Here is a 25,895-nt window from a genome sequence, read left to right as displayed (position 1 = left end):
AGTGGTTTCCTCAGGGTCAATACCCCTATAGCGCTGCACATCTGCTCGGCGTAAGAACATGCTGCTGCTCTGTTGCGCAGTCCTGCTCTCTCCAGGGTTAAACGTGCCGAGCTGACCATCCTCGTTTCTAAGCATCTTCGTCTCCGTCGTTACCTGTACAGGATCGGCCTTGTTTCCAGTTCTTGCACGCTCATCGAATTTTTTAATCAAAAATGTCTGGGCGTTATCTGCCATTCTGGTCGAACACACAGGTATTAAAACAATAATAACAACTAAAATAGCGATCGCAACAATGGTCACCGACAAAGTCATCAACATCGTAGTCATGACAATCGCCATTTTCGTCTTCTTCCTCCTCCTCCTCCTCCTCCTCCTCCTCATCATCATCATCATCATCATCATCATCATCATCATCATCATCATCATCATCATCATCTTCTTCGCATTTCATCAACATCTTTACCATTATCGTACCACATTTTAATGTGATTTGCGTTGACAGGTAACCCCCATGTAGAATTATTTAGCCTCCAAAATGGTAAAAAAGAGGCAAGGGGAGAAAAAATCCGAGCGGTTTCCGAAACGCTTATCCTTCCACACCTCATGCCGGCTACCTACGTAACTTTTTTGTTCCAGACCTCCTATTAGTAGAACGTGTTTTAAATTCAATCATAGGGTAGAATGCAAGGACATCATATCTGAATCATATTATTAATTATTTAAAATCAGCGAAGCGGCAAATTTGAATGAAAGCGCCCCAAGAATACGACAAGAAAGAGCCTTAATCGGCCCAGTGGAGAATCTTATTCATTTGCCATGGAGACTCTCTTTAATATATATAATAAAATTTCGACCTCTGAACCCACAGCAGAGTACATTATCCCCCCTACCTCCCTGTCACGCTTACCCTCCCATCAACAAGGTAAGTTTCCCTAACAATTGGCTCCCTCCCAACGTGGATATTCGAATAAATATACAAGTAACCAGCAATAAATTATATAGCTTCCAACTATGCATGTATGTTTACGCTACCCAGTTCCTTATATTCGGAGCACATATTCATTAATTTTTATACTTACAAGAGCCAATGGGAACAGTGGTGAATTTGATATATTTTTCCGAGTATTGTTTGCTTATGCGGCGTGCCATCTTTATGCTTTTCCGCGGTCCTTGATGGGTTTGATACGAGCATGTATTAATTACTCTTTCTGCGTACCCAGTTTGCAGTAAACTTTTTCTATGTCTAGGATAAATTATCATGGGCATTTATGTGTCATTTGTAATAACAATGTGCCCAGCTCGATTCAGGATCAGATCAACCTTGCTAATGAGCCCAAAGCTGACGCCCAGGCTTATGAGGCGTGAGTCAGATAGATAGCTAGTTAATCATGATAGATGGATGGATGGATGGACGGACGGACGGACGGACGAACGCTTCTTATTTAAAGATTAGTCACCAGTACAATCTGCGATTGTGTGCCCTCTAAACTACAATTTATTTTAACGTGTTGTTCCTAATTAGCTTTCCCTCTTCACTTTTAGTATGAAAAATATAATTCGGGATAATTACATTCTTGGTTACAGAAAACGCTTCAGCATACTAGTCACTACAGAAGCGGCGGAAATAATCATACATTCCATGTTAAAAAAAGCAAACGAACAAACAATCGAAAAAGCTCTATGTAAGCATGCCCACTAAACTGAAAAAAGAATTGTTATAAACACTTGAAGAGAACATGTAATAGCTCAAGCGTGACAATTTTTCGGGGAGACATGAATTTCAATGACAAATCAAGTTTGATCAAATTTCTTGGAAGTTTGTAGGAAAGAATTTTTGCTTTGTAAGTGGAAAAATTCTTTAAAATATACCTACTATTCTGAGAAAGTAGTCTATCGTGCTTATTAATACTAAAAAAGAAGTTAATAAACACCCTCGACATGAAACAAAAAGCGTGACAATTTTCTGGCAAATCAACAATTATGCAAATTAGTTCAAATAATTTATGCTAATTAGGTCAATTTGTGAGGAAGTTCACGCGACGGGATTTTGACTTGCCAAATGAGAGTTTGCGGATTTATTTAGACTTGTGGACGGACTGGTAAAAAGTATGTTTCGTTTCAAAAGAGACTGCCGCACTTTGGAAAAAAATGGCTTTAAAAATTGCAAAAAATTTCCTTGATTCTGATAACCAAAAAATGATAATATTTGGAGTCGAGCCAAAGTAAAGCTTTTTATCCAAAATCGTTTATATTACAGAAATGAGTTGTTTATATGCCGGTCAATACGTAACAGTCGTAAAAATGATCAAGGGTTATATATCCAACGTTAGTAAAATTAGCCGTGGAAGTTGACATAAATTTGCCACCGTATCTTGCTTAATTTGCTCCGAAAACTAGGGGGTGGTCAAAATCCGAAGGAATTTATTTTATTTTACTAAGAATAGCACCGATCGTAATCTTATCCGATAGAGAAAAAACACTGAAAGTTTGAAGGGAATCGGCCAACCTCGATCCGTGGAGCTTGCCCGGTTCTACTGACAACACTTAATTACTGGTTTTGAACAGTAAAACTCACATTTTGTTGCATTGAATTTGAAATTATTGCTGCATCAAATCAATACAAGAATCTGCAAGCAGTTTGTAACCGTGCGGTTAGTGTTTGACCACCTCTTTCAGAAAATCTTTAGAAAAGCAGTCACTTCATAAACACACAAGTCGTGTTTGCGTCAGTCACGGAGCGTGCGTGACATGAATTTCCTTCAGCACGCCTGGTCGGAGAAATGCCTGCTTACGCATGGAATGCAAGCAAATATTTATATTGTGCCGAATGTTTAATAAAATAAACCTAAACCAGTTCATAAATTGAATTAAAAGAAGTCCATTTCACGCCAAATTAAGAATAGTCTTTCCAACAACCTTTCTCGAATTAGCTGTAAATAGAGCATACTTGCCTGCGCAGGTAATTCCCCTGGCGCGATGACGTGTATCCCATGCCTTGACACATTCTTGCTGAGCTTGCAATATACGTTTCGATTCCCAGAATAAACTTAAAACAAAAAAGTCGTTGTTTTGCAATATTCAACGCATTCCGGGTAAATTGTACGACTTGTACTCGCTCCGAGCCTAACGCCTAAATGACACAAATTCAAGTTACTATTTCACACAGAGCGCAGAGTGTTCGTAAATACTTTTAAAATAAGTGAAATTCACTTATTTTAAAAGTATTTATAATAATTATTTAAAGCTACAGGCGAGCGATCGCGTGACATGGGTCTGACATAAAGTGGTAGTTTTTAAATAGCTTGGACATGTCCAAGCGGTCATCAAATCTTGCGTGACCGTAACAAAGGAGCCGGCAGGGCTGCGTGGGTCTGGAACGATTTACCGACAAAAAAAAAACGACAAAAAAATGCCAGCCAGATTATGAACCGGTTTCGCACGGTTAATAAGAATTTAATCAATTTTTTTAAAAAGAAATTACACATTGAAAAATTCAAAGTTTAATGTTACTGAGGTCACAAAAATTACAGGAAGAATGGTTAAGTGACTGTGATACACGCACAAGTAACATATATTATTATATGATATATTATTTTATTATAATGATGCTATCATATGCATAATTTTTTCAAAATTTTTCTGTAAGTATAATTTATTAAATATTATTTATAAACATTTATATGTATTTACTGAAAGTATTTTATTTTTTTTCAATGATCTTTGTAAACAAAGGACAGAAAAATAAAGCTGTTTTGCAAGAAAAACAAGTGATGAAGGCTCATTTTCCCATTTACAGTAGCTATACCAACCTTGATCCAGGCTCTCTCTCCTTTCCTCCCTTGTCATTGAGGACAAAGGAGGAAAGAGGAGAGAGCCTGGGATCAAGGTTCGATGGCCTTTATATTAATAAGTAAATACAGGCATCTGTCATCAAAAGGTTCCTATTTCCAAATAATTTCCCACCCGCTTTGAGAATCCTGTTCCCCCCTCTCTCTTTTTTTGCTCCTGTAGACTCCTACCCTCCCTGTGCCCCTTATTAAGTCATAAACCACTCTTAGTAAAGCACTTTGAATCACTAATTAAAAATACAAGCAAAACATTTTGCATACGTCTTTTATTATTTTTTTATACAAATAAGGCCAAATTTAAATGTGGAAATTTTCATTAGCCGTACACACAACTCTCAGTTTTACAAGCAGCACAGACTGTGACATTCTGTAAGTTTGATGTTTTCTTGTTATAGCATAGTTGATGAACAAACTCAATATTTGGAGATATCTAAAAATTCATTGAATGGTTAATATGCTTTTGCAGGTAAACAGAAGTCTGAATTTATATCAAACATGAATCACAGTGATTGGGTTATGCATGTTTGGTTTCAATTACATGAAATTCAGCTTCATTAGGATTAAACTGTACTGAAATAAAAAGATTTGCACCTTTTGATCTAGTAATAATTAAGAAAGAGGATAAATATATTAAAATATTAATTAAGTCTCTACACAAAAATACAGTAGTAACATTTTTCCAATAAATGGGTAAAATACATGTACTAGCTATGTGCTAGGTCTTAAAAATAGCTGCATGTACTTTAGTATTCAAAAGTTTAATCTGATGCTAAAATACCTAAAAGTTTGAAAAGTAAATATCTTAATTAACAGACCTTGACTTGAAGATTGATAAAATAGGGCATTCAAGGCCAGTTGTTTAAAGGATGGATAATGCTATCCACTAGATTAGTCTATATCGAGACAAAAACATGCACTAAACAGTGACAGTTTGTCCATTGGGTAGTAATGTCCATCCTTTGAACAAGCTGGCCTTAGCGTCATTTTTATTTAGTACCAAATTCACATTCATGAAGTCAACTGCCCCTGGTCATTAAAAGTGGATAACGCCATCCACCGCATCTATCCAGTGGATAACGTAGTTTGCTTTGCCAACACTTATCCACTGGATAGTGATTTATCCGGTGGATATGACTTTGCAAGACGGCGAGACTGATATCTTTTCTGTGAGCCCGAGACCTTTTTAGCCTTGCAAAAGAAATCGAGACTCCGCGAAGGCGTCAAAGAAAAATTCGAGACGACGAGATCCCTGAAATTTGGCTTAAATTTTGCGAGACACGCATTTCTTGAAGGACCATTCACCACCCCTACAGTTTGAACAACTGGGCCCTACGGCTTAGATTTAAGAACTAACGTTTCAAGTCTTTGCCCCTTGTCAGTTGCTGTAGGCTTAATTTCCACTACTCTCTCCAGGCTGGTCTTCATTCCTTTCTGAGTTTGCTCAGGACAGGAATACGTCAAGCTTATTTTTCTGAAAAGTGGCTGGAAATGAAGCCAACAGATGCTATAATAATGACCAATGCTGAAAAATACACGCTATACTGAGGGTAGCAAAGGGTTTATGCATGACATGAAAAGGGCGAAAATAGAGCATGAAAATAAAGCAAAAATTAAACTGTGATGTGTGAAAAAAGCAAACAAATACACGTGATTCGCGAATTCTGCTGTTTCAAGTTTATCTGACACGTGAATTTAGTTACAATTTGTGCGTGAAACGGGATCACGACCCACCCTTTGCTACTCTCTATACTTACCGTACTTCAGGTAGAAACTAATTCCCAACTTCAATAAGTCCATAATTGTATCACTGAAGAAATTGGTACTTTGAGTTTAAAACTAAAAGTACCTTTTTTCAGTAATACAACAATGTTTTTTTTTTTGCTATACAGCGGTAAATCTCAAGTGAAGACTGATATATTCAATATAAATATACCTTCTGTATTCAACAGTTTTTATAGAGTACCGGTAATAATAATTTTGATTATAAAACCACACCTGTACTATAGCAGGGATGCAGCTATGAAAACACTAACTAAAGCCGGCTCATTAGCAAGCTCAGCTAGCCTTTCTGGTCCTGGCAGCTCTAAAAGTTTACCAAAGTCTTTGTTTTAATGTGAAATTTTAGCTTGATTTAAGCTTTCTTTCAGCCGGTGAAAATAGCCGTCAGCTAGCCCTTAACGACATCCCTACTACATGTATTAGCAGATCCCCTCGTAATGTAATCTTCAAGAAAAAAAGCAGCGACATCAATAAGGCTAACAACTGTGGAAATCTGCTAGCCAACACCTATGGCACTCATAAGTACGAGTGATAAATAGCAATATTTATTTTCTAAAAATTAACATTATTTTAAAACAGTGGTATCCTTATTTCTCAATCCTCCAAGGGAAACGGAAATTGGTCCAAGAAATCAGGGTAAAATTGCAGTAAATTAAAAACGATAATTTAAATGAAAAATGCGCCTGATGGTAGTATAATGTTTCCATACGTTTCGGGGCTACTGCCCCTTCTTCAGTGTTAAATGTGAAATGCCATCATTTTTCATTTCAATTATCGTTTTCAATTCACTAGTTATATGCACTACACAGTCACACGAAATTTCTTTAGAGATTTCTATGTTACTAAAATTGCAGTATTCAACTGAGCCTGAAAGAAAATGTCTTAGAGTTCTTGGGAGGTTAGAGAAATTACAGGGTTCCAGAAATTGGAATTCCACTGCATATTGATAACCCAGACTATTAAAGGATAAAATTACACAGATTTGCTAATCCACCAATCAAAGCAGCTATATTCCACAAACAGTGTGTCAACCTGTATTTAAATGTATTTTTTTATAATATGTATAATTCTTGTTTTTATATTAAAGCCCTGTGATTTAACAAGTATTAAAAACAGGGCTAAAATTGCTTTGGACACATTGAAAATATGTTTTTTTTTTCTATAAAATGTAATTTTGACCCACATATAATAACTGAGTATAAATTCTCATTAATCTAATAAAAATTATTCTAAACTGCATAAAACAGTAAGTTGGAAGGCTTTTTATATTTTTCTGAAATTTTTGGGACCTTTTGGCGTTCAGCCGGGGGGGGGGGGGGGTACTTCCTATAATGGCCTATACGGGGAGGCTCCGCCCGAAAGGGGTACCTTTTTCAGGCTTAAGGTATATGAAAGGGTAGGGCTTTTACAAGTTTTGGTATATGAAAGGGTATGGAAATCTGTCATTTAGGTATTTAAAAAGACCTTTAATTAAAATATTTCGAACAGACGCAATTAACGGCTGTATTATTTTATTAATGTATTAAGCGCTACGTGAAAATGACAAGAAAACGTCCTGTTCTAAGTCTATGCCATGTCTTTAAGGTATATGAAAGGGGTACCCTTTTTCAGTAAAAGGTCTACGAAAGGGGTACAATTTCTGTCAAAAATGGTATATAAAAGGGTAAGGGGTCAGAGCTCGGGGCGGAGCCTCCCTGTATAAAACTTTTTTTAGTGCCCCCCCCCCCCACCGGGGGGTTCAGCTCATTTATGAAGCTACCAACGGACTGTATAAATAGCACTGTCTATTAAATTGTGTGTAACCTGAATTGAGCTTGCTTAAAATACTGTACAATGTAAAATATTGCACAGCTATAGAATAAAACTTACACTACTTACATGCATTTTTCAATTTAAAAGCTACTGTTTAGTAGTCAATAGAATGTTATAGTAAATCTGAGCAATAAAATCCCTAAAACCATGGTTAAATGAGCAATTTTTGCACATAATACTAACTAGTGGCCTTTGAAAAACAGCCCTTTGAACAATTCTAATTCTAGTCGACTAGTCATGTACTCAGACATTGCATTGTCTACCAGTCTACGCAAGCAAAATATCACTTGATTTGCAAGTGAAGGTTTTAACTATCAATGATAAAATACAGTCAACTCTCGCCTTGCGGACACACTGCTATTGCGGACACTCGCCATAACGGACAAAATCCAGATCCCCAGCAAAAGAGGTTTGACTGGAAATGACTCCTGCTATTACAGACTTTCGCTATAACGGTCACTAAACCACACCTAGAGTGTGTCCGCTATAACAAGAGTTGACTGTAGACTGCAAGTTATTTCAAAGAATAAAACTTTCACCTTTTAGGTGGTTCACATTCAGTTCTATACACGGGTAACCGGTTTTGATCGGTTGGACTTGCTACTTTTTCTTGTGTAGGCACGCAGCCTTTCCCGAGCGATCTCAAACTCCTCCAGTCTTTGTGTAAGATCAATTTTCTGATGAATGGCTTGTTTGAGAAGTTGATTAAGGGTCTTCTTCTCCTCTTCTGATGCAGCAAACTTACGCTGCAACTCGTCTACTTGCACTAAATACTCCTCACACCTTGCCGCATACATACCACGCAGTGAAGCAAATGTCGACACCTCAGCTTTTAGAGCTTTTAGGCTTCTCTTTAGCTGTGCTACTGTCTCTGACTGCACTGCCTTGTCATTTTCATAGCGACTTTTAAGATTTGCCAGTGCAACTTCATAAGTGGACTTGTTAGCCTTGAGAACAGTGCGAAGGGTAGTAATCTGTTCTCGCTTCGTGGTCAGCAAACTTTGAAGCTTTACAATTTGTTGTTTTTGAACTTCGTTGTCCTCTCCTCCACTGGTTTCGTCATCGCTAACGACCACCCTATACTCTAATGCACGCTGTCTGGAAATTTCAACGGTCTTCTCAACTGCTTGTTTCAAAAACTTCACTTGATCACGCACAGAGCTTATCAGTCTGTAACAGGAATAAGGATCTCCTCTTTCCATCGTCTCATTTGGATTCTCGCTTCCCATTGGAGACTGTCGTACTTCTGCAGCACTTTCCTTGGTGTTGGAATTTGCAGCATTTGATTCAGCTTGTGCTGCTGTTTTTGATTTTTCCTGCTTTTCTTTCTTGGCAAATGAATTGGTTGGATGGTCACCATTAGCTGAGCAAACATGCTTGTAAAGCCTCTGCAAATCTTCGCTGACGTACCTCAGTTCATCCTGGGTGCAGTTAAGGCTTCCTTGCGCATTTCCAGCAAGATCGCTCATGGACTTCACATCTTCCTGCAGGTTTTTGATCAATTCTTCCGACTCACTCCCTTTATTTTTCATATTTAACATCTGCTCCTCGAGTTCCTTGACGCGTTTTGTCATGAATGTCGCCTCATCAGCTTTCGTTTGCAAGCCAGCCATTTTCGCTCTCAAGCTGTCAATCTCACTTTTCAAGTCTTTGATCAAAGCTTGCGACTTATTGTCTTTGGTTTGATAACCCTTCAAAAGTTTTCGGATTTCTTCCAGTTCCTTCAGCTGGTTGTTTATCTTAACACTGATCGCTTCCCTCTCCTCTGCCGCGTCATCGCTGTCATCCAGTGTTTCACACAGAATCTTGGCCTCAGTCAAAGTCTGCATAGCATCGAACTCCTCTCTTAACTTCAAAACATCCTTCTCTCTCTTAGCCAGTGCATTTGTAAGTTCATTTTTCTCACTACTCAACTGATCAAGTTTGTGTGCCATTTCTTTGGCCTCCGAGAGCTGAAGCTCTTTCATCAGATCTTCAACCAACCCTGGGACAGGTTTGTATTCCTCGATAATGCTTTGAATTAAAGGGTGTTCAACAGGTTGTTCTGGCTTGGCCTTCTCTGGACTTTCAAGTGCAATAAATCGGCTTTCCTCATGCCAGCTGCTAAGTGTAGGTGACCGACGTTGACGGCTTTCTTGCAGTTCTTTCTGAAGAAGGGTGTTTCGATCTCGCTGTTCCTTCAAGGACTCAAGAGCCTCATTGAGTTGTTTTTGGTATTGATCTCGTTTGTCGCAGGCAACCTGCAGTTGTAACTGTACTGCTTCCATTTCGTCTGTCAAGCTTTTGTTTTCAACCTTCAACGATTCAAATTCCACCAGTGATGATCTTAGTGCCGAGTACTGCTTCTGAAGGTTAATATTTTCTTCCTCAAGCTCGCTAAATTCCTGTGTATGTTTGGATTCTCTGTATTTATGCTCCCTGATCTCATCGCTAAGCAGTTTCTTACTGTGAGCAAATTGTTCAATTTCCTTTGCGTAGTTAGAGACCTGATGGGACAGTCGTTCATTTTCAATTTGTGCCTCTCTTTCAGCTTTTCTTGCTTGTCGCAGGTCACTTTCTAAGTCTGTTATTTTATGAAGATAGGTGGCTTCTCTCGATTCGCTCTCCTTGACAAGACTTTCTTCTCGATCATCTCCAAACCTGCTTCTTTTCTCTTGCTCAAGTTTCAGCTGTTCATGAACCTTTGTTGTAAGAAAAAAAATATTATAAATAATATTAATTTTATGACTTGTGGCTTATTTAGGACAGAAACAAAAATTCTCTACATTTCTGAAGTATTACTATAGGCTGGTTAAAGCGACTGTGTCATGGATTTTAGCTAAATTTAGGTATGGGAAATGACCATTAAACTTCTTAAATATAAAAATAAAAAAGAGTGAAGGAACATTTCAATGACACAGCGAATACAAAAGAAGGTATGGATGGCCAAAAGGCCAGGGACGGATCAGAGATTGAAACGGATTGCCATGATTTAATTTGGTCTCAAACGAAGCATTCTGCACACTCAGAACCAAATTTTTGGAGAGTACCCCCTTCTCTAGGGGTGGTTTAAAAGGCTAAGACAGTATATCATATTGCTGTTGGATACTTGTTGGCTCCGTAAGATAACAGAAATGCTTGCCAAGACATAATAAATAAACCTTGAAGGATTATTTTATGGACAAACAACCAAAGCCTCTGTAGCTTGGTTGTTATGTTGTGCTCTTGCCCAAGACATAGCAGATGTAATATAATGAGCAGCAATATGGGGGGGGGGGGGGGGGGAAAAAAAAAAAAAAAAAAAAAAAAAAAAAAAAAAAAAAAAAAAAACCCCCCTCCTCCCCCCCCCCCCCCCCCCGGGAGCAATTTAGCATAGTTCAACTTCTGCTCAGTCAACATACATGTACATTCACAAGTCGTTGCTATGCGACATTCAAATATACAAAAATATTTGTGTACTACACAAGTCACATAAATTATATAAATTCTTCAGAAAGAGGCAATATCAGGTTAATTTAATTAGGAAATAAAACAAACCATGATAACATTTTCAATTGGTAAAAATTCCAAATTTTGGGACACGTTCTCTCAAAAACTCATCACGTAAATTTGCTTCAAGGTTTATGTCTTGGCAAGCATTTCAGTCATTATACTTAGCCAACAAATATTCAACAGCAATATGATATACATAATCTTTTAAGCTTTCAAATATGGGCTGCAAAAATATCCGATTGTCCACGTCACGTATTTTATAAATCAACTTCCTTCTAATATGTCTACACATTTGGAATATCATTCGCAGAAATTCCTAAAAGATATTTGATTGTTTCCAAACAGGGATTTTTTATTTTAGATTCCGATTTTATTAAACGAGCAAAAAACGGTTATGCGATGAACCACGCAATCTGATTAGGCTTTTAGCTTGTATTTACACTTGCAAGCCGTAAATAATTAAAGGAAAATCAAAAACCTTTGTTAGTAATTCTTTCGCGATCCTAAACTCTGATCTCAACCAACCCTTAAACAATATGTTCTTATAAGGAACAAGAACAAGGATTTCATATTAAATACCTCTCTAAGACATTCCAACTCTTGCTTGCTCGCTTCCAAAGCGCTTTCCAGTTCATCATATTGTTCTTGTAATCTCTGTTTTTCTTCCAACACGGCAAGCCCATATTCAGCCGCTTGGACTTTTTCTAAACAGGCTTGCTGTAGCTCACTACTTAGCCGTTCGACTTCGCTTTTAAGCTGCTCGATCGTGCTCATTCTTGCTTCAATTTGAACGCCGTAATCTAAACCATTTGATCTCCATGTTGAATTTTTGAATTGTTTTGCGCTGAAATGACTGAAATGCGGCACCAGCTCCTCACGGTCTCTCCCTCTCGCAATGCCTTACGGGATAGCAGCCGCCATCTTGTGTCATGTGACACAAAGTCAGGAAGAGACGAAAAGCAAAAGAGAAGTGAAGGCTTGTGTTTCTGCACGTTGCATTTACGAAAATGTTGGCCTTTTTTCGGAGTATATTAGACTGGATAAAAAGCCTGTTCTGGAAGGAAGAGATGGAGCTTACATTGGTAGGCTTGCAGTATTCTGGGAAGACCACTTTTGTCAATGTTATTGCGGTAAGCGAACTTACATAAAAACCTTTAATAGTCACAGCTAATTTCGTCATAATTTGCTAGTTATTTCTTTATTTGGCAGTTTTTCAGTGTATGAAAACAATGTATTAAACTCCTCAACATCTTTCAGCCCGTATATGTTCATAAAACTGACATACGTACGCAAGGCGAGAGGAGATGAAATGCGTGACTTTTTTAAGGTCCTTTAGAATGGAAAAATTATTGCTTGTACTTTGACATTTAAACAATAACCTTTGCCTATTGTCCAAGGAATTATTTCCTCTCGGCTATGCTTTTGTAGATTAATAAAATGGATCTTTAATGTGAAAAGTTAAATTGCTCATCTATCAGTTGCAAAAAGATCTATTTAATTTCTTAGATATTAACACCACCAGTTTTATTAATGATGTGGTTATAAAGTTTACATCATGTAATGATAGCTATACAGTGTAGGGGGTATGCAATTGCAGAATATCCTTTCCATAAGATTAAACGCATCCATGAGTCATAACTTTTTGAAAAACAAGGCATAAATCAAATGTTTTTCAGTAAGACACATAAGTTGCACAGTATTCTGCAATTTAGCCCAGACATGATATTGCTGTGGTTTACCACTACTCAGGTTTATAATTAGCCTTTCTATGGTCTTGCTGGAGGCTTTGATTTAAGTCTACCTCCCTTGCGTGTGACCACTAGAGTGACAAAGTAATTAAAGTAGCCCTATTTCACATCACTTGTCTATGAACTTTTCTAAGTAGGTGCTAAGTACATGACACTCTTGTTAAAATCAACTATAGCATTGATGCTACATTGTTTACAGTTACTTTAGGAGGTACAATGATTCAATTGTGAATAATAAATACCGTAGTTATTCGGTTATAAGGCGCACGGTTTTTTCGAGAAAAATCTGTTTTTCTGTGGGAAGTTCATGCCAAAATTGGGGTGCGTCTTATAGCCGAGTATTTCCGCTCAACAAAATCTTATGACCGCCATTTTACCGGAACTTACAGTTAAAACAAGAGAAATGAAAACACTTAATGTTGGTTAATGACTTTAACAGTATTAAAGATATAAGAAACATTAAATTTAAACGCAAAGTTTATTAACGCGTATATAAAACAAGTTTTAGTGACACCTGTATATGCCAGCATTTTGTTGAAATTAGACAAAGAAAATCAAGCTTACTCATTTGAAACAAACCTTTCTAAGCGTGGAAAGTGGAAAATGACTTTAGAAGACAAGGAAAATACCAAAAAAGCTTGAGAATCTTTGAAAAACACTCGATAAACAAAGTTCGAAGCGATACGAAGCATGCTTGAGAACTTGGTAACCAAGCTACAAACTCAGTGGTTACTGGAAACTACACATCTGCCAGGTTACTCAGCAGCTAAGTTCGAAGCACGAACGATGGAAAGATGTTTTGCTCAAGTGGATTTACGTCTTTTTTAGCACAAAATGTTAGCTTTTTACTCGAAGATTGTGCCAAGGAGTATGAACAACATTCAAACAGTCAAATTTTGTAAGAAAAAACTCTCCTTAAATTGATCACTACATCTTTTCAACACTCCAACTCATGGTGCGTCTTATAACCGAGTGTTTTTGGAGAATTTTCTGTTTGTAAACTTAGCATAACAATGTTGCCAAGTTTGGGGTGTGTCTTATAACCGAGTGCGCCTGATAACTGAATAACTAGGGTATGGTAGATTACAAGCTCGGTGATAAATAGTGAAGAAATTATTCAATATGACACAAGCGTGGGACAAAGAAAAAATCTGAGTTCCCGATGGGAATCGAACCCATGGCCTCCCAGAATACCGGTTGGGCTCTCTAACCAACTGAGCTACGAGAGACTTGTTGTGATCTGGGCCATTTACTAAGTTGATATGTGACACGCGTCCTGCAAACTGCTAGGCTCAGCAATGTCGAAATCATCAAATGTGTAGTAAATAATAAAGATGGTAGATTTCAAGCTTGGTGATAAATAGTGAGGACACATGTCACATATCAACTTAGTAAATGGCCCAGCTCACAACAAGTCTCTCGTAGCTCAGTTGGTTAGAGCACCCAACCGGTATTCTGGGAGGCCATGGGTTTGATTCCCATCGGGAACTAAGATTTTTTCTTTGTCCCATGCTCGTGTCATGTTGAATAATTTCTTCACTAATGATTCAATTATTTGCTGCTTCTCTTGTCTCTTGATTATCCAAACTTTTTCAGAGTTTCAGCTTACAAGGTTTGAGCTTCCTTGGTCAAAGTATTTCTTTGCCTGGGGACACTGTGTTGTGTCCTTTGACAAGACACTTTGCTCTCACAGTGCCTCTCCACCCAGGTGTATAAATTTAGGTTAAGGCCTAGTTTGCATATTTTGAGCCTAGCGGCCTATCAGGCCAGAGCTTATTCCAGTTTCCGTGGCATGAAGCAAAAAGGGGTATTTTTACCCCCCCCCCCCCCCTGGATGGAATGCTAGTCCATCACTGGGTTACCCCCAGCATTAAATTTGCTCGTAGCCATTTATACACCTGGCCTCAGTTTTGCAAAGGGTAGATAACATTATCCACTGGATAAATCACTATCCGGTGTATAGCGAAGTAGGTTTTGTATGACAGTTATACACTGGGCAGTGGATAGTGTTATCCACCCTTTGAACAACTGGGCTCAGGGTGGAGAGAGACACCATGAGAGTAAAGTGTTTTACTCAAGAACACAACTTAGTGGCCCTGGCCAGGTTCGTGCTCAATCTGGAGTCCAGCTGTGCACTAACTATTAGGCCACCACACCCCCCACCAGGTGTATAAATGGGTACCAGCAAACTGTCAGAGAAACCTAACAATGTTAGGGGCTAACCTCCGATGGACTAACATCCCATTCAAGAAGAGTAGCAATACCCCTAGATGCTTTATGGTACAGAAGCCAGAATACGCTCTGGCAATGTGGGCCAGTAGACTTTGTGTAACTTTGGCTTGATTTGGTGGTAAAATTTTACTGTCCCCGAGCACCTGGGTAGCAAAACAGACTGCAAGTAATAAGTGAATCGTTGCCAATGTTGTTTGTTTTCTTTTTCTTTACAGTCTGGTCAGTTCAGTGAAGACATGATACCTACAGTTGGATTCAATATGAGGAAAGTTACCAAGGGAAATGTTACGATAAAGGTAAGTTTTAAAGTTTGTCTTGTTATGACTTCTTTGAGAAAGGGCCAACTTTTTGGCTGTGAAAATGTTTTACTCCCTTTGTTTCCACAATAAGTGTTGAAGGAAGGATAGCAACTCTGAAGCCTCAAGCTTCATTGATGCTAGCCTAGTATAGCTCGAATTGTGTGGTTTGGTGGCATTAGGGTTAGTGTGCTGGACTCTGGATTAAGTAATCTGGGTTTGATGCCTGGCCGGGGTCACCATTTCTTTTCCATGCAAACTATTATACTGCTTACTGTCGGTGAAATGTTTTTAACCTAGTTGATATTTATGTTTGCTAGGTTTGGGATATTGGAGGTCAACCTCGATTTAGAAGCATGTGGGAGAGATACTGTAGAGGCGTAAACTGCATTGTGTAAGTATTAATCTCAATAAAACTTGAACATATTAAACAAACACATGTAGTTCTCGCCCTTTTATGACTGTCTGAGTGAAAGCAGACTATAGCAAAGTTTCTTTTTCTGTGTTGATAATACAAGAACTAAGACAAGTATGTAACTGGAGTGTGTTCTTTCTAGGTACATGGTGGATGCCGCAGATCATGAAAAACTAGAAGCATCGAGAAATGAGCTCCATGGCCTCTTAGAGAAACCACAATTAGCGGGAATTCCAGTAAGTAGCCTGCAAAACGTTACCTTTGTTGGGAACCAAGTCACTTCAAGAATTAATGGCGAAAGACTATTCTCATTCTCAAATATTTGTCTGTCACTGACTATTATCAAACGTTTTAAACAACGTTTGTTTGAAACTCTTATAAAGACGTTTCGGCCGAGAATCTTCGGCCTTCCTCAGTTTCAAACAAATGTTGTTTAAAACATTTGATAATAGTCAGTGAAAGACAAATATTTGAGTTATGAATATTCCTGACTGCAATTTCAGTGTAATTTTAGTGTTTATTATTCTCATTCTGATTACATGTACATTATTCTCCTGTTACTTTTTGTCTAGGTCTTAGTTTTGGGAAATAAAAAGGATCTTCCAAATGCGTTAGATGAAAAAGAACTCGTGGAAAGACTGTAAGTGAAAAAGGCTTTAAATGTGGCTCTTTATTAGTGTTAACAGTTAACACCATTTCATACACATGCAGTGCCTTCTGTATCTTGAAGCTATGTTTGTTATATTAGAACAGAAAATGTGATGGCTCTCCCAGCCTAAAATACTGCATCTATTGTGTTTGTTGACTTTTCTTTGTGGTTCATCTCTCAGTACTTACATTCTCTTCTACTTCATAACAGGAATTTGGCTTCTATTCAAGATCGAGAAATCTGTTGTTATTCTATTTCTTGTAAAGAAAAAGAGAATATTGGTAAGTCCAGAGATGAGCTGGCAATTATTTGTCTAAACTTGCAATTTAGGTGAACCGTTGTTAGAAAATTACTGTACAGTTATCAGCCATGTTTGGTCAGGAATACATGCAGAAAGGTACATGTAGATGATTGTCAAAAAGAAAAAAAGAAACTTAAGGTAGATTATTTATACTAAAACAATAATGCAATCACCAAATGTATACTGTACTGCCCTCAGCTTTCATTTGAAATAGTCAATTGAAAATGATTTCATCTACAGACTTGTAAAGCACAACATAGTAAACAGTACCACTTGAAAGTACTGTTCAATAGCTTTCATTGGTCACGCACCCTGATTTCTTCCATGGAGATTAAGTTATAAAGTGGTGCCTCGATGTGGGTCTGTCCATTTCATGAGTTCGAGTTCGAGTTAGAATTTCGAGTTGATTTCGATTTCGAGTTAAAATATCGAGTTCCAGCACAGGCTTCCCAAGCTCAAAAGTCGTCTTTTTGATGTGTTTTTAGAGCCCTTCGGGCGGCCGACTCTACATACGTGGTGTATGCGACAGCTTGTGTATATAGAGAAATGTATGGGAAAATCACGGATTCTCTAAAATCGGGTAAATAACTATCTATTTTGAAATAAAGTTTACCTGCCTCAAATGTGTCGCTTACTTGTGTCTTGTGCCGAATTTGAAGCCATTCCGACGCCATTTAGCGAAGTTATTCGAAGTCGTTGTCTCCCCTTCTAAAAAGAAGGAAAGGCAGACCACTCCATCGATCGGTGGCCAGAGCTCACTCCACAAATCGCTCTCCCCTCAAAAGGAAAAGTCCCGAATCGCAATAAAACCAACAGTTCCATAAAGCCCAATAAATTTCACTCCACATACGTGTGCTTCGGCGGTCGAAAGTCTCGTAAAGAACGAGAAATTTTGCTTTAAATTCGCCTATTCGGCTTTCCAGATGTGTTTGTGACCGACCTCGCGCCAACGGTCAAGTTTCACGCTAGGACTCCCAAGGGATGTTTTCTGAAAGCTGTATTCGCTAATCACAGCCACGTTTACATATTGTGACCCTCCATATGAAAAGGGGGCTTAACGTAATTTCTCTCAAACGCGTTTAAACGCAGCGTTTGAAACGCATTTGAAACGGGTTTCAAACAGTTTCAAACAGATTTCAAACGCGTTTCAAACACCTTCTGAATTTAGAGCGTTTCAAATGCAGAAAACGCATTTTATAGGGTTTGAAACGCCAAATTATTTGAGCATAATTATTACTGAACGTATGAGGTAGATAGCATTGTTTATGACAGTTTCCCAGTAGTAATTTTTGGAACGGTTTCACAGAACATCCCGGTAACAAATCGAAACAAAATATGACGTCTACCCGTGTTGGAAGCTCGGTGAAAAGTTTGTTTTTGACTGGACTGGAAGCCTTTCTGCGGCCCTTTTGCTTTCAAATGGCAGACATTCTGCAGAATTTAGCGAAAGCTGTAGATTAGCTCCAATTTAACTGCACAAAATAATTTTCCGCGGCAGCCATTTGGCAGTTATTTATAACATAACATAGCAGCATTCATTTTACTGAACACTAGCGCAGAAGTTTTGATAAGCTGTCTTAATTTTCGAACTGTGTGCAGAATCGCTGTGTGATAAAGCCAGCTGGTTGGTATTACTTCTCACTAACAGGAGTATAAAATTAAATCATTTGCCGCTCGAGTACTCCAGGCGTAGTCAATCGATAAACCGATAATCGATATCAATCACTAGCAATCGATATCAATCGAAGATTGATATCGATTTCCGATACCACTCGATAGGAATCGATAAAGGAAAAAAGTTGTGAGTTCGATTGATATCGATTTCCGATGAAAATCGATAAGGATTGTTTTATCGATTGTTATTGATTGTCACCGATTTTTATCTCTACAAGATAAACATTGACAGGGTGTCGTTTTGGATTTTCATCTACGCGAGAACGCTGTGAAGGAGATCAAAGATGCAATCGAGAGCGCTGGGATAGCTGGACAACCCAAGTTAAAATATTTTAGAAAAACAAACCAAGAGGATCTCCTGATAAACATTCTGCCTAGACTCCGGCAGGACTTTTGTAAGATACTCCAAATAATCTGAATAATAAAATGTTTACCACTTAAACGCCAATCTCGCACCATTTACTTTTACTAGGACGTAACGGCATGTAACATATTTGAGACGAATTTTTCTCAAGGAACTTCTTAGGTTTAGTGATTTTATCGATTTCTATCAATTGCTATCAATTTTATCAATCGATAACAATCGATAAAAAATATTTTTTGTGAGTTCGATTGTTATCGATTACCGATATCAATCGATATCAATCAGTGAAACATGTTGTTCAGTTTGGTTTTTCAAGTTACAAGGAATTTAACAAGCGACAAGATGGTCCAAACGCAAGAAACACGCTTCAGGATATGTGGTGATATAGTTTGCGTGCAGCGAATGTGTTTGTTTACCGTACGCGTTACATATTTTCAACATGCCTCAGACACAAAGTGATGTGGATTAAACATACGATGTAAGTATATTTTATAGACTGTACAACTGTACACAATGCAATATTCACAGACAAGCTCTTGCAATTAACACAAGTGTGCATCACGCTGATTTATTGATGAGGAGAAAATGTTACTCAAATCGAAAAGTTTTCCTGCTGCAACATCATCATTCTCTGATTTCCTCAGGTACTGTAGACACTGTATAATTTGATGAAATCGTTGTCACATTTTGAATAAATTATGCTTGAACAGTAATGATAATCTAAGGGCCTCTTCATATGATCCCGGTTGACCGGGCTGGCCCAGTTACCGAGATCTCGGCTCACTCCTATTTTCTTGTAAAATTTTGGATGTGTTCATATGAGAAGGTGGGCCAGCCCGGTTACCGATATCTTGGTTTCTGCAACCGAGATCTCGACAACCGGGAAGAATATTTTCCCATATGAACGCTCCAGCCCGGTCGCCGGAACGCAACTGTTTTTGAGAAAATAGCTTCCCTTTCGTAATTGGGCGGTCAAAATGGCTTAATTTTGCCTTGTATCTATTTCCACTTCAGAAATATGCGAATTAGCTTTATTAATAAAGTAACATGGGTCAATAAAGCTACGATAGTCGCGAAAGATGCAACTTTATGTGTCGCCATTTTGCCTTCATTTCTTGAATTTTATCCCCGTCAACCGGGCTAAAATTTTCCATATGAACAGAGGTCAAAATCCGTCCTGGTAACTGAGACAGCTCGTAAACCGGGCTCATGTGAAGAGGCCCTAAGCATGGCGTTTCAAACACATGCAAACGCGTTTCACCATGTTTCAAACGCCTACTGTTTGAAACGCGTTTCAAACACTTTGAAACAAATTTCAAATGCATTTGAAACGGGTTTCAAACGCGTTTCAAACAAAAACGCTCTTGAAACGCTGTTACGATAAGCCCCCTTTTCATATGGAGGGTCACATTTATGTCAGGGAAAAGCCGTGTAAATATAAATCTGGCACCTCCACGTGCAGAATAAAGCAAGATATTCGCGAGCATTCAAGACAAGATAATATCCCAAAGTCGCAGGAAATTTTGTTCGATCACCGCGTCGATCAAAAACTACATTTTGTATGATTGCGGCTTCAGGGCTTCAGCCCTAGCGTGAAACTTGTCGTGTTGTCAGCGCGTGACTTGGTTCTAATGGACCAATCAGAGTTGGGGATGAAACCAGATACTTGTCGTTGAGTAACGACCGTTGGCGCGAGGTCGGTCACAAGCAAATCTGGAAAGCCGAATAGGCGAATTTAAAGCAAAATTTCTCGTTCTTTACGAGACTTTCGACCGCCGAAGCACACGTATGTGGAGTGAAATTTATTGGGCTTTAGGGAACTGTTGGTTTTATTGCGATTCGGGACTTTTCCTTTTGAGGGGAGAGCGATTTGTGGAGTGAGCTCTGGCCACCGATCGATGGAGTGGTCTGCCTTTCCTTCTTTTTAGAAGGGGAGACAACGACTTCGAATAACTTCGCTAAATGGCGTCGGAATGGCTTCAAATTCGGCACAAGACACAAGTAAGCGACACATTTGAGGTAGGTTAACTTTATTTCAAAATAGATAGTTATTTACCCGATTTTAGAGAATCCGTGATTTTCCCATACATTTCTCTATATACACAAGCTGTCGCATACACCACGTATGTAGAGTCGGCCGCCCGAAGGGCTCTAAAAACACATCAAAAAGACGACTTTTGAGCTTGGGAAGCCTGTGGTTCCAGTTGCTTGCGGTTAGCTCCACTCTGGTTAGCTTGCGGTTAGCTCCACTCCTATTTGCTTGCGGTGAGTTTCACTCCTATTTGCTTGCGGTTAGTTCCACTCCTATTTGCTTGCGGTTAGCTTTCATTTGGTGATAAGGGCGATACTATGCGTGACAAACTGGGAAATGTTACCCCATAACTCAAACTTGAAATTTCTAACTCGAACTGGAAATTTCTAACCCGAACTCGAAATTTCTAACTCAAACTCATAAATTCGATACACTCCTCAATGGTCCAGATAGCATACACACGGGGGATTCATTAAGGTTTAGTGCAGGTGGGCATCAGAGTTTTGCACCCAGGCAAAATATCAGTAAGATCCTACCGTCTTTGGTACGCTAAAGTCAGTTTAGATGTTAAAAACAGCCAGGCAAAGTCATGTTGACTTCACAGCCAGTCAATTTGCCCAGTGGCTGGCCCATAATCAAACCCCTGACACATGGTTAAGAGGAATATCTTAGACCATGAAGAATGATTAAAGTTTTCAGCCCATTAATAATAAATAAAATTGTCTTTTTCCTTCCACAGACATTACCCTGCAGTGGCTAATCCAACATTCAAAGTCGCGTGGTTAACATTATCAAAGCCTCAACTTATTTACACACAAGACTAAACCTTGGTGCATGTTGAAGACAAAATGGAGACAAGGGATTCCATTCACAAAAAAATTTATAGAACGTTAAAAAAACTACAAGAGCCTTTTCTATCCATAAATCATAATGAGTGCTGAAAGCTGTCTTTTAAATCCATAATGTATGCAGCAATTAATTAGAGAATTTAACAGCTATTTTCTGTAGGAATTACAGCAAGGAGCCCAGTGTGTGACCACTTTTAATATATTCACATTATTTTGAAGTTAACTACAAGCTTTCCTAAGCTTTTGATTGGATTATGACTACACAAAAGAATATGAATAAATTAAATGAGTGGTCACACTTTTGGGCTGTAACACATAATAGACCTTTCACACATTGTGCTGTTCCAGAAAATTTCCATACCCCTCCCGTGGAAGGATTTTGGGTTTTAATCGCCCTATCCCTCTGGAAATTCCAGTTGAGCCCCATACTTTTCTTTAAAAAATTTTGGCTTTTGAGAACCCTCCCCCACCCCCTTAGAATTTCCTATTGACCTTCCACGGGGTGGGTATGGATATTTTCTTGGAAACGGCAGATTCCACTTCAGTGCATAGGTACAATAGCACCTGAAGTTGGGGTGGCCTTTTTTATAAATTTCTTGTATTTTTGTCCACCCCAACCTTGACACGACGCCATTGTTAGTTGGAATGCAGGGAGAAGTCTATTGTCTACATAGACTGTGTGTAGACACATTACTCTTGTGAAATAGTTCTAGTATGGTCTAAAAAGGTTATCTGCTTGAACTTGTATGGTAACAAAGAAATTTTCACTTTGAAAAATGCTGACAATATAAATAGATTTATTTTGCCTCTTTTCTAGTATCATTGCTTGACTTTTTTTTCTTGCATCTATTCTCATAATTTACACAGATTCAACAGTATTTTAATTTCCAAGAATTATCATGTTGTTTTGAATTCTCAGCAGCTGTAGTTTTAGTTTTGTACCAAGTTGATTTGAAAACAATTATATCCTCTCCTAATTGGTTAGAATGAATTAAGACCATTTACTAGTTTTTGAAGCCAACCAAAATTTAGCATATACAGCCAAATCTGCACTAATGAAGCGGACACAGTCCCAGCAACATACAAAAACCTTCCATGAACAGACACCTCTCCTAAGGGGACATTTTGCTGGTCCCAAGGGTGCCAGCATACAAGTAGTTTGGCTGTTCAACCCTTAGAATAAATGGTTAATTGACATTTAAACATAAAAATATTAGAGAATTTGATAGGATGACCCAAAGTGTGCAAATACTCTTTTACAAGAATGTCCCTGGCTACAAAATGGGTACTTTGTACAAGCAGACATTTTTGTACTAAAAACATAATCTCGTAAGAATGTTTTATACAACAAAGTTAAGTTTTTTAAAGTAGCCTTTCCATTTCACTCGTAATTAAAAGCTGAGTTGTGCTGTAGAGATTCTTGCTTACTAAGGGCATCGAATGAAGATTCAATTTCCCGACGTGGCAAAAAATAGTTTGAATAGCACTCAAATGTAAAGACGTGACTTGTTAAGCTAGTCTATAATTGTATGGAATAGTGGTGAAGTATTCAAGCTGTTCAGTGTTAAATTCCTATTATTTTAACAATAAATGGTAATTTGAAATATTAATGTTTGCATTGGTTTCTGAAAGTAAGGAAAAGCTTTCTGTAATTTTGGCAGGAGTTCTAAACCATGAACCATAAAGGTCGCAGGACCTCTTGTAGCAGATAGTTCACGTGTTTACGTACTTGCGCAAGGAAATGCAAACCAGCACTTAATTAGCCTGTGCCTTACCACTTCGCTTTCTCTCTCAGGTGGACTAAATTTGGTAAGGGCCAGTGAGGGGGCATGGCCGATTAAGCAGGACGGGGGCACCTATCTCCCACTTTCATATTTTCTTTGGATTTGTTCAAAAATATCTTACCGATTGTCTTTCGTAAGTTCATTGTGGGTATGAGGCAAGGTTGTCGAAATGTTCGCCCCCCACACCCCGAATTTTCCAGATTCGCCGATTGAAATTACGTTCGTCACCTGAAATTTGTGGGCTGATTAAGGCCAGGATATTTGCGTCAGTTTTTTACAGGGGAGGGGGGGGGGGGGGGGATATTTTCGAGTTTTTTAGGTATGGTTGACTACACAAGTAAAGGAAACGTTTTAGATCTTTTTTTTAATATATTCATGACACGAATTCAATGCAACAAAATGATCCTATTTAGTTCGTAAGGTTAAGTAAGGTACTCAACAATACGGTAAAAAATGAAATATACAGTACACAGTTCAGTGGAATTTAAATCAAATAACTTGATGCCATCTAGTGACTTCAATAGTAAACATGTTTAAAGATAGAATATCTTTGGAAATAAACCTAAAGTAGAAGGTAGTATGTCTCAACTATATACTAGTTATACAACACTTTCGAGTGGTATACTATGGAATATCTCACGAGTCACTTGTATTTTCTCGGTATACACACGAGCCTTTAGACGAGTGTGTATACGAAGAAAATACAAGTGACAAGTGGGATATTCCATAGTATACCACGAGAAAGTGTTGTGTAACTATTTTATACCATACCATAGAAAATACGCTTACTAAATTTCGTCGAGAATACAATCGCAGCGCACGATGGGAAGGTTGGGTTGAATACCGTCGAATATACAACGGCTTTCCTGTATTCTGATTGGCTGTATTTTCTATGGCATGGTATAAATGTTAATACGGAACGCTCTTACGAGTGACGGGAAAAATCTTAACTCTTGGAACACTGTCGGTAAACTACTCAGAAATAAGCGTAGAAATATCTTTAATCTATATATGTGGTCCAACAGTTGATTTAATCGTATCAAATGATAGATAAGTGTCTATACTGGTGTTCGTGTGCTACCCTGAGTTTTTGGGGGAAGTTTTCTCTTCATCTGCAATAATTTTGAGCATTGAAAACTGATAAGACAGAATCTAATGAATAGAAAGACTCCAGTAACAATCGAAAATAAAAAAGTCTTTTTCAAAGAAATCCACGTCATTTTTCCAAAGAAATTTAAATCAACTCTAATCTTCTACATATACTGTAAATACTTAAAAAAGGCCGGTTTCGACGTAATTCCGATTTCACGACGAACTTTCGACTGCGTGACGACTTTTTGAGTACACGACGAACATTCCACAACATGACGAATTTTCGACTTCACGACGGACTTTCGAATTCACGACGATCAATACTGACAGTCTCGACGACTTTATCGAGTTGCACGAGTGAAAGGTTAATGGATTTGTACACTATTTTGTTTGTAAAACTTGAAAACTCCCCCTGAACCTCAAGGTAGCAACAGTGAGATCCACCACAATGACAAAATTCTCCACTCATTCTTTTTCACTCGACATTTTCTTACGAATATCGTGCACAAAAAATAATGCTCCTTCGTAACAACTGCGAAATAGTTCAGTTTGAAGTATTAAGAAATCATGGCATCTTTTTGTAATTTGATGTAAAAGAGCTATAAAATAATATTTCGAACGTTTGTACGTTACATCGTCAATAAATTAACGTGAATAAATTTGTTTGAATAAACTAGCAAGTTTCACTTGGAGTTGTCAGAAACTTTCACACATAATCCATAAAGTTTTGCCCTCAAAATAATTATAGACCCCAATTTAAATTTCCAAATAAAGTTCTATTTTAGTAGTTTCATAATTATTTTATCTACTACCATCAAACTTGTTAAGTTCACCTAAACGAGGAAGGTGCAATTAGACTTTCAAACGCTAAGTGCGTCGTGTTAGATTCGTTAAGATTTTTATTTCATTTAAGACCAACCAGGAAGCGGCTTGTTTAGTCTGCCCGGTTCCTGGGCTAAAGTGATTGCCCGGCCCAAAATCAGACACTTAAGTCAGGGAACAAGAATTTAAAATATCGGTCTTATTTGGCATGGAACTTTTCTTGCCGTTTCTTGCGTAAAATTTCGATAATACCCTCGGGCTGTTTTGGGTTTTGGAGAGTTAATTTTAGCGGAAGAAATTTTGCGTTTCAAAAGTTATTGTCTTTAAATTTGGAAAGGATTTTACAAATGGACCAGGAGCCCATTACAATGGTAATGGGGCACGACAAAGCTCCTCAAACATAACAAAATTAAATACAAAACAAACTTTACAGTCATCAAATGAATATCAAGTCTCTAAGCAGTAGGATGCTCGTATAAATCGAGAGAAACTATATCCTGTCAGGTGCTTATCTGAATATATTCTGTGGGGGCGAGGAAGGGGGTATTATTGTAGGGCTTTTTGCATTGAATTTCTTTTGGGGAGGGTTTTATTTTGAAATTTTGCGATATTCCAAAAAAAGTTCTATTACAAAAGCACCTACTTTGTTAGAGGCTATTGGACCAGGGACGCTTACTGGACATAAGGCACGTAATCGAATCGCCACAGAGTTCATTTTTGAAGGCCAA

General features: G+C 38.2%; 3 protein-coding genes across 3 annotated transcripts; 1 reads left to right on the top strand and 2 right to left on the bottom strand.

Moving 5' to 3' along the window:
* Positions 1-223: 223 nt before the first annotated feature.
* On the bottom strand, positions 224-499 carry LOC144639776 (uncharacterized). The gene has a single exon (XM_078499070.1). It carries the CDS (start codon positions 464-466, stop codon positions 224-226), a length of 243 nt encoding a protein of 80 aa, XP_078355196.1. The 5' UTR covers positions 467-499.
* Positions 500-5,733: 5,234 nt separating this feature from the next.
* LOC144639781 (protein bicaudal D homolog 2-like) lies at positions 5,734-11,750 on the bottom strand. Its single transcript, XM_078499076.1, has 2 exons — positions 11,490-11,750; positions 5,734-10,120 (listed from the first exon to the last, which is right to left on the bottom strand). Exons 1-2 carry the CDS (start codon positions 11,682-11,684, stop codon positions 8,003-8,005), a joined length of 2,313 nt encoding a protein of 770 aa, XP_078355202.1. The 5' UTR covers positions 11,685-11,750; the 3' UTR covers positions 5,734-8,002.
* Positions 11,751-11,759: 9 nt separating this feature from the next.
* LOC144639780 (ADP-ribosylation factor-like protein 8B-A) lies at positions 11,760-23,075 on the top strand. Its single transcript, XM_078499074.1, is given in 8 exon segments — positions 11,760-11,882; positions 11,885-12,040; positions 15,106-15,186; positions 15,507-15,580; positions 15,744-15,837; positions 16,174-16,241; positions 16,461-16,531; positions 21,361-23,075. Coding segments are annotated over 8 exon segments (714 nt in total). The 3' UTR covers positions 21,408-23,075.
* Positions 23,076-25,895: the final 2,820 nt, after the last annotated feature.

Source organism: Oculina patagonica, unplaced genomic scaffold (assembly GCF_052425735.1).
Source record: "Oculina patagonica isolate OP01 unplaced genomic scaffold, crgOcupat unplaced13, whole genome shotgun sequence".
Taxonomy (NCBI): Eukaryota; Metazoa; Cnidaria; class Anthozoa; order Scleractinia; family Oculinidae; genus Oculina; species Oculina patagonica.
This window is presented reverse-complemented; position numbering and strand designations above follow the sequence as displayed.

Excerpts from the sequence above, each read along its gene's own strand:
- LOC144639776 (XM_078499070.1), bottom strand. The coding sequence starts at position 466 with ATGGTAAAGATGTTGATGAAATGCGAAGAAGATGATGATGATGATGAT.
- LOC144639781 (XM_078499076.1), bottom strand. The coding sequence starts at position 11,684 with ATGAGCACGATCGAGCAGCTTAAAAGCGAAGTCGAACGGCTAAGTAGT. Across the intron at positions 10,121-11,489 it reads AGTTGGAATGTCTTAGAGAG|GTTCATGAACAGCTGAAACT; the intron begins GTATTTAATATG and ends CTTACAACAAAG.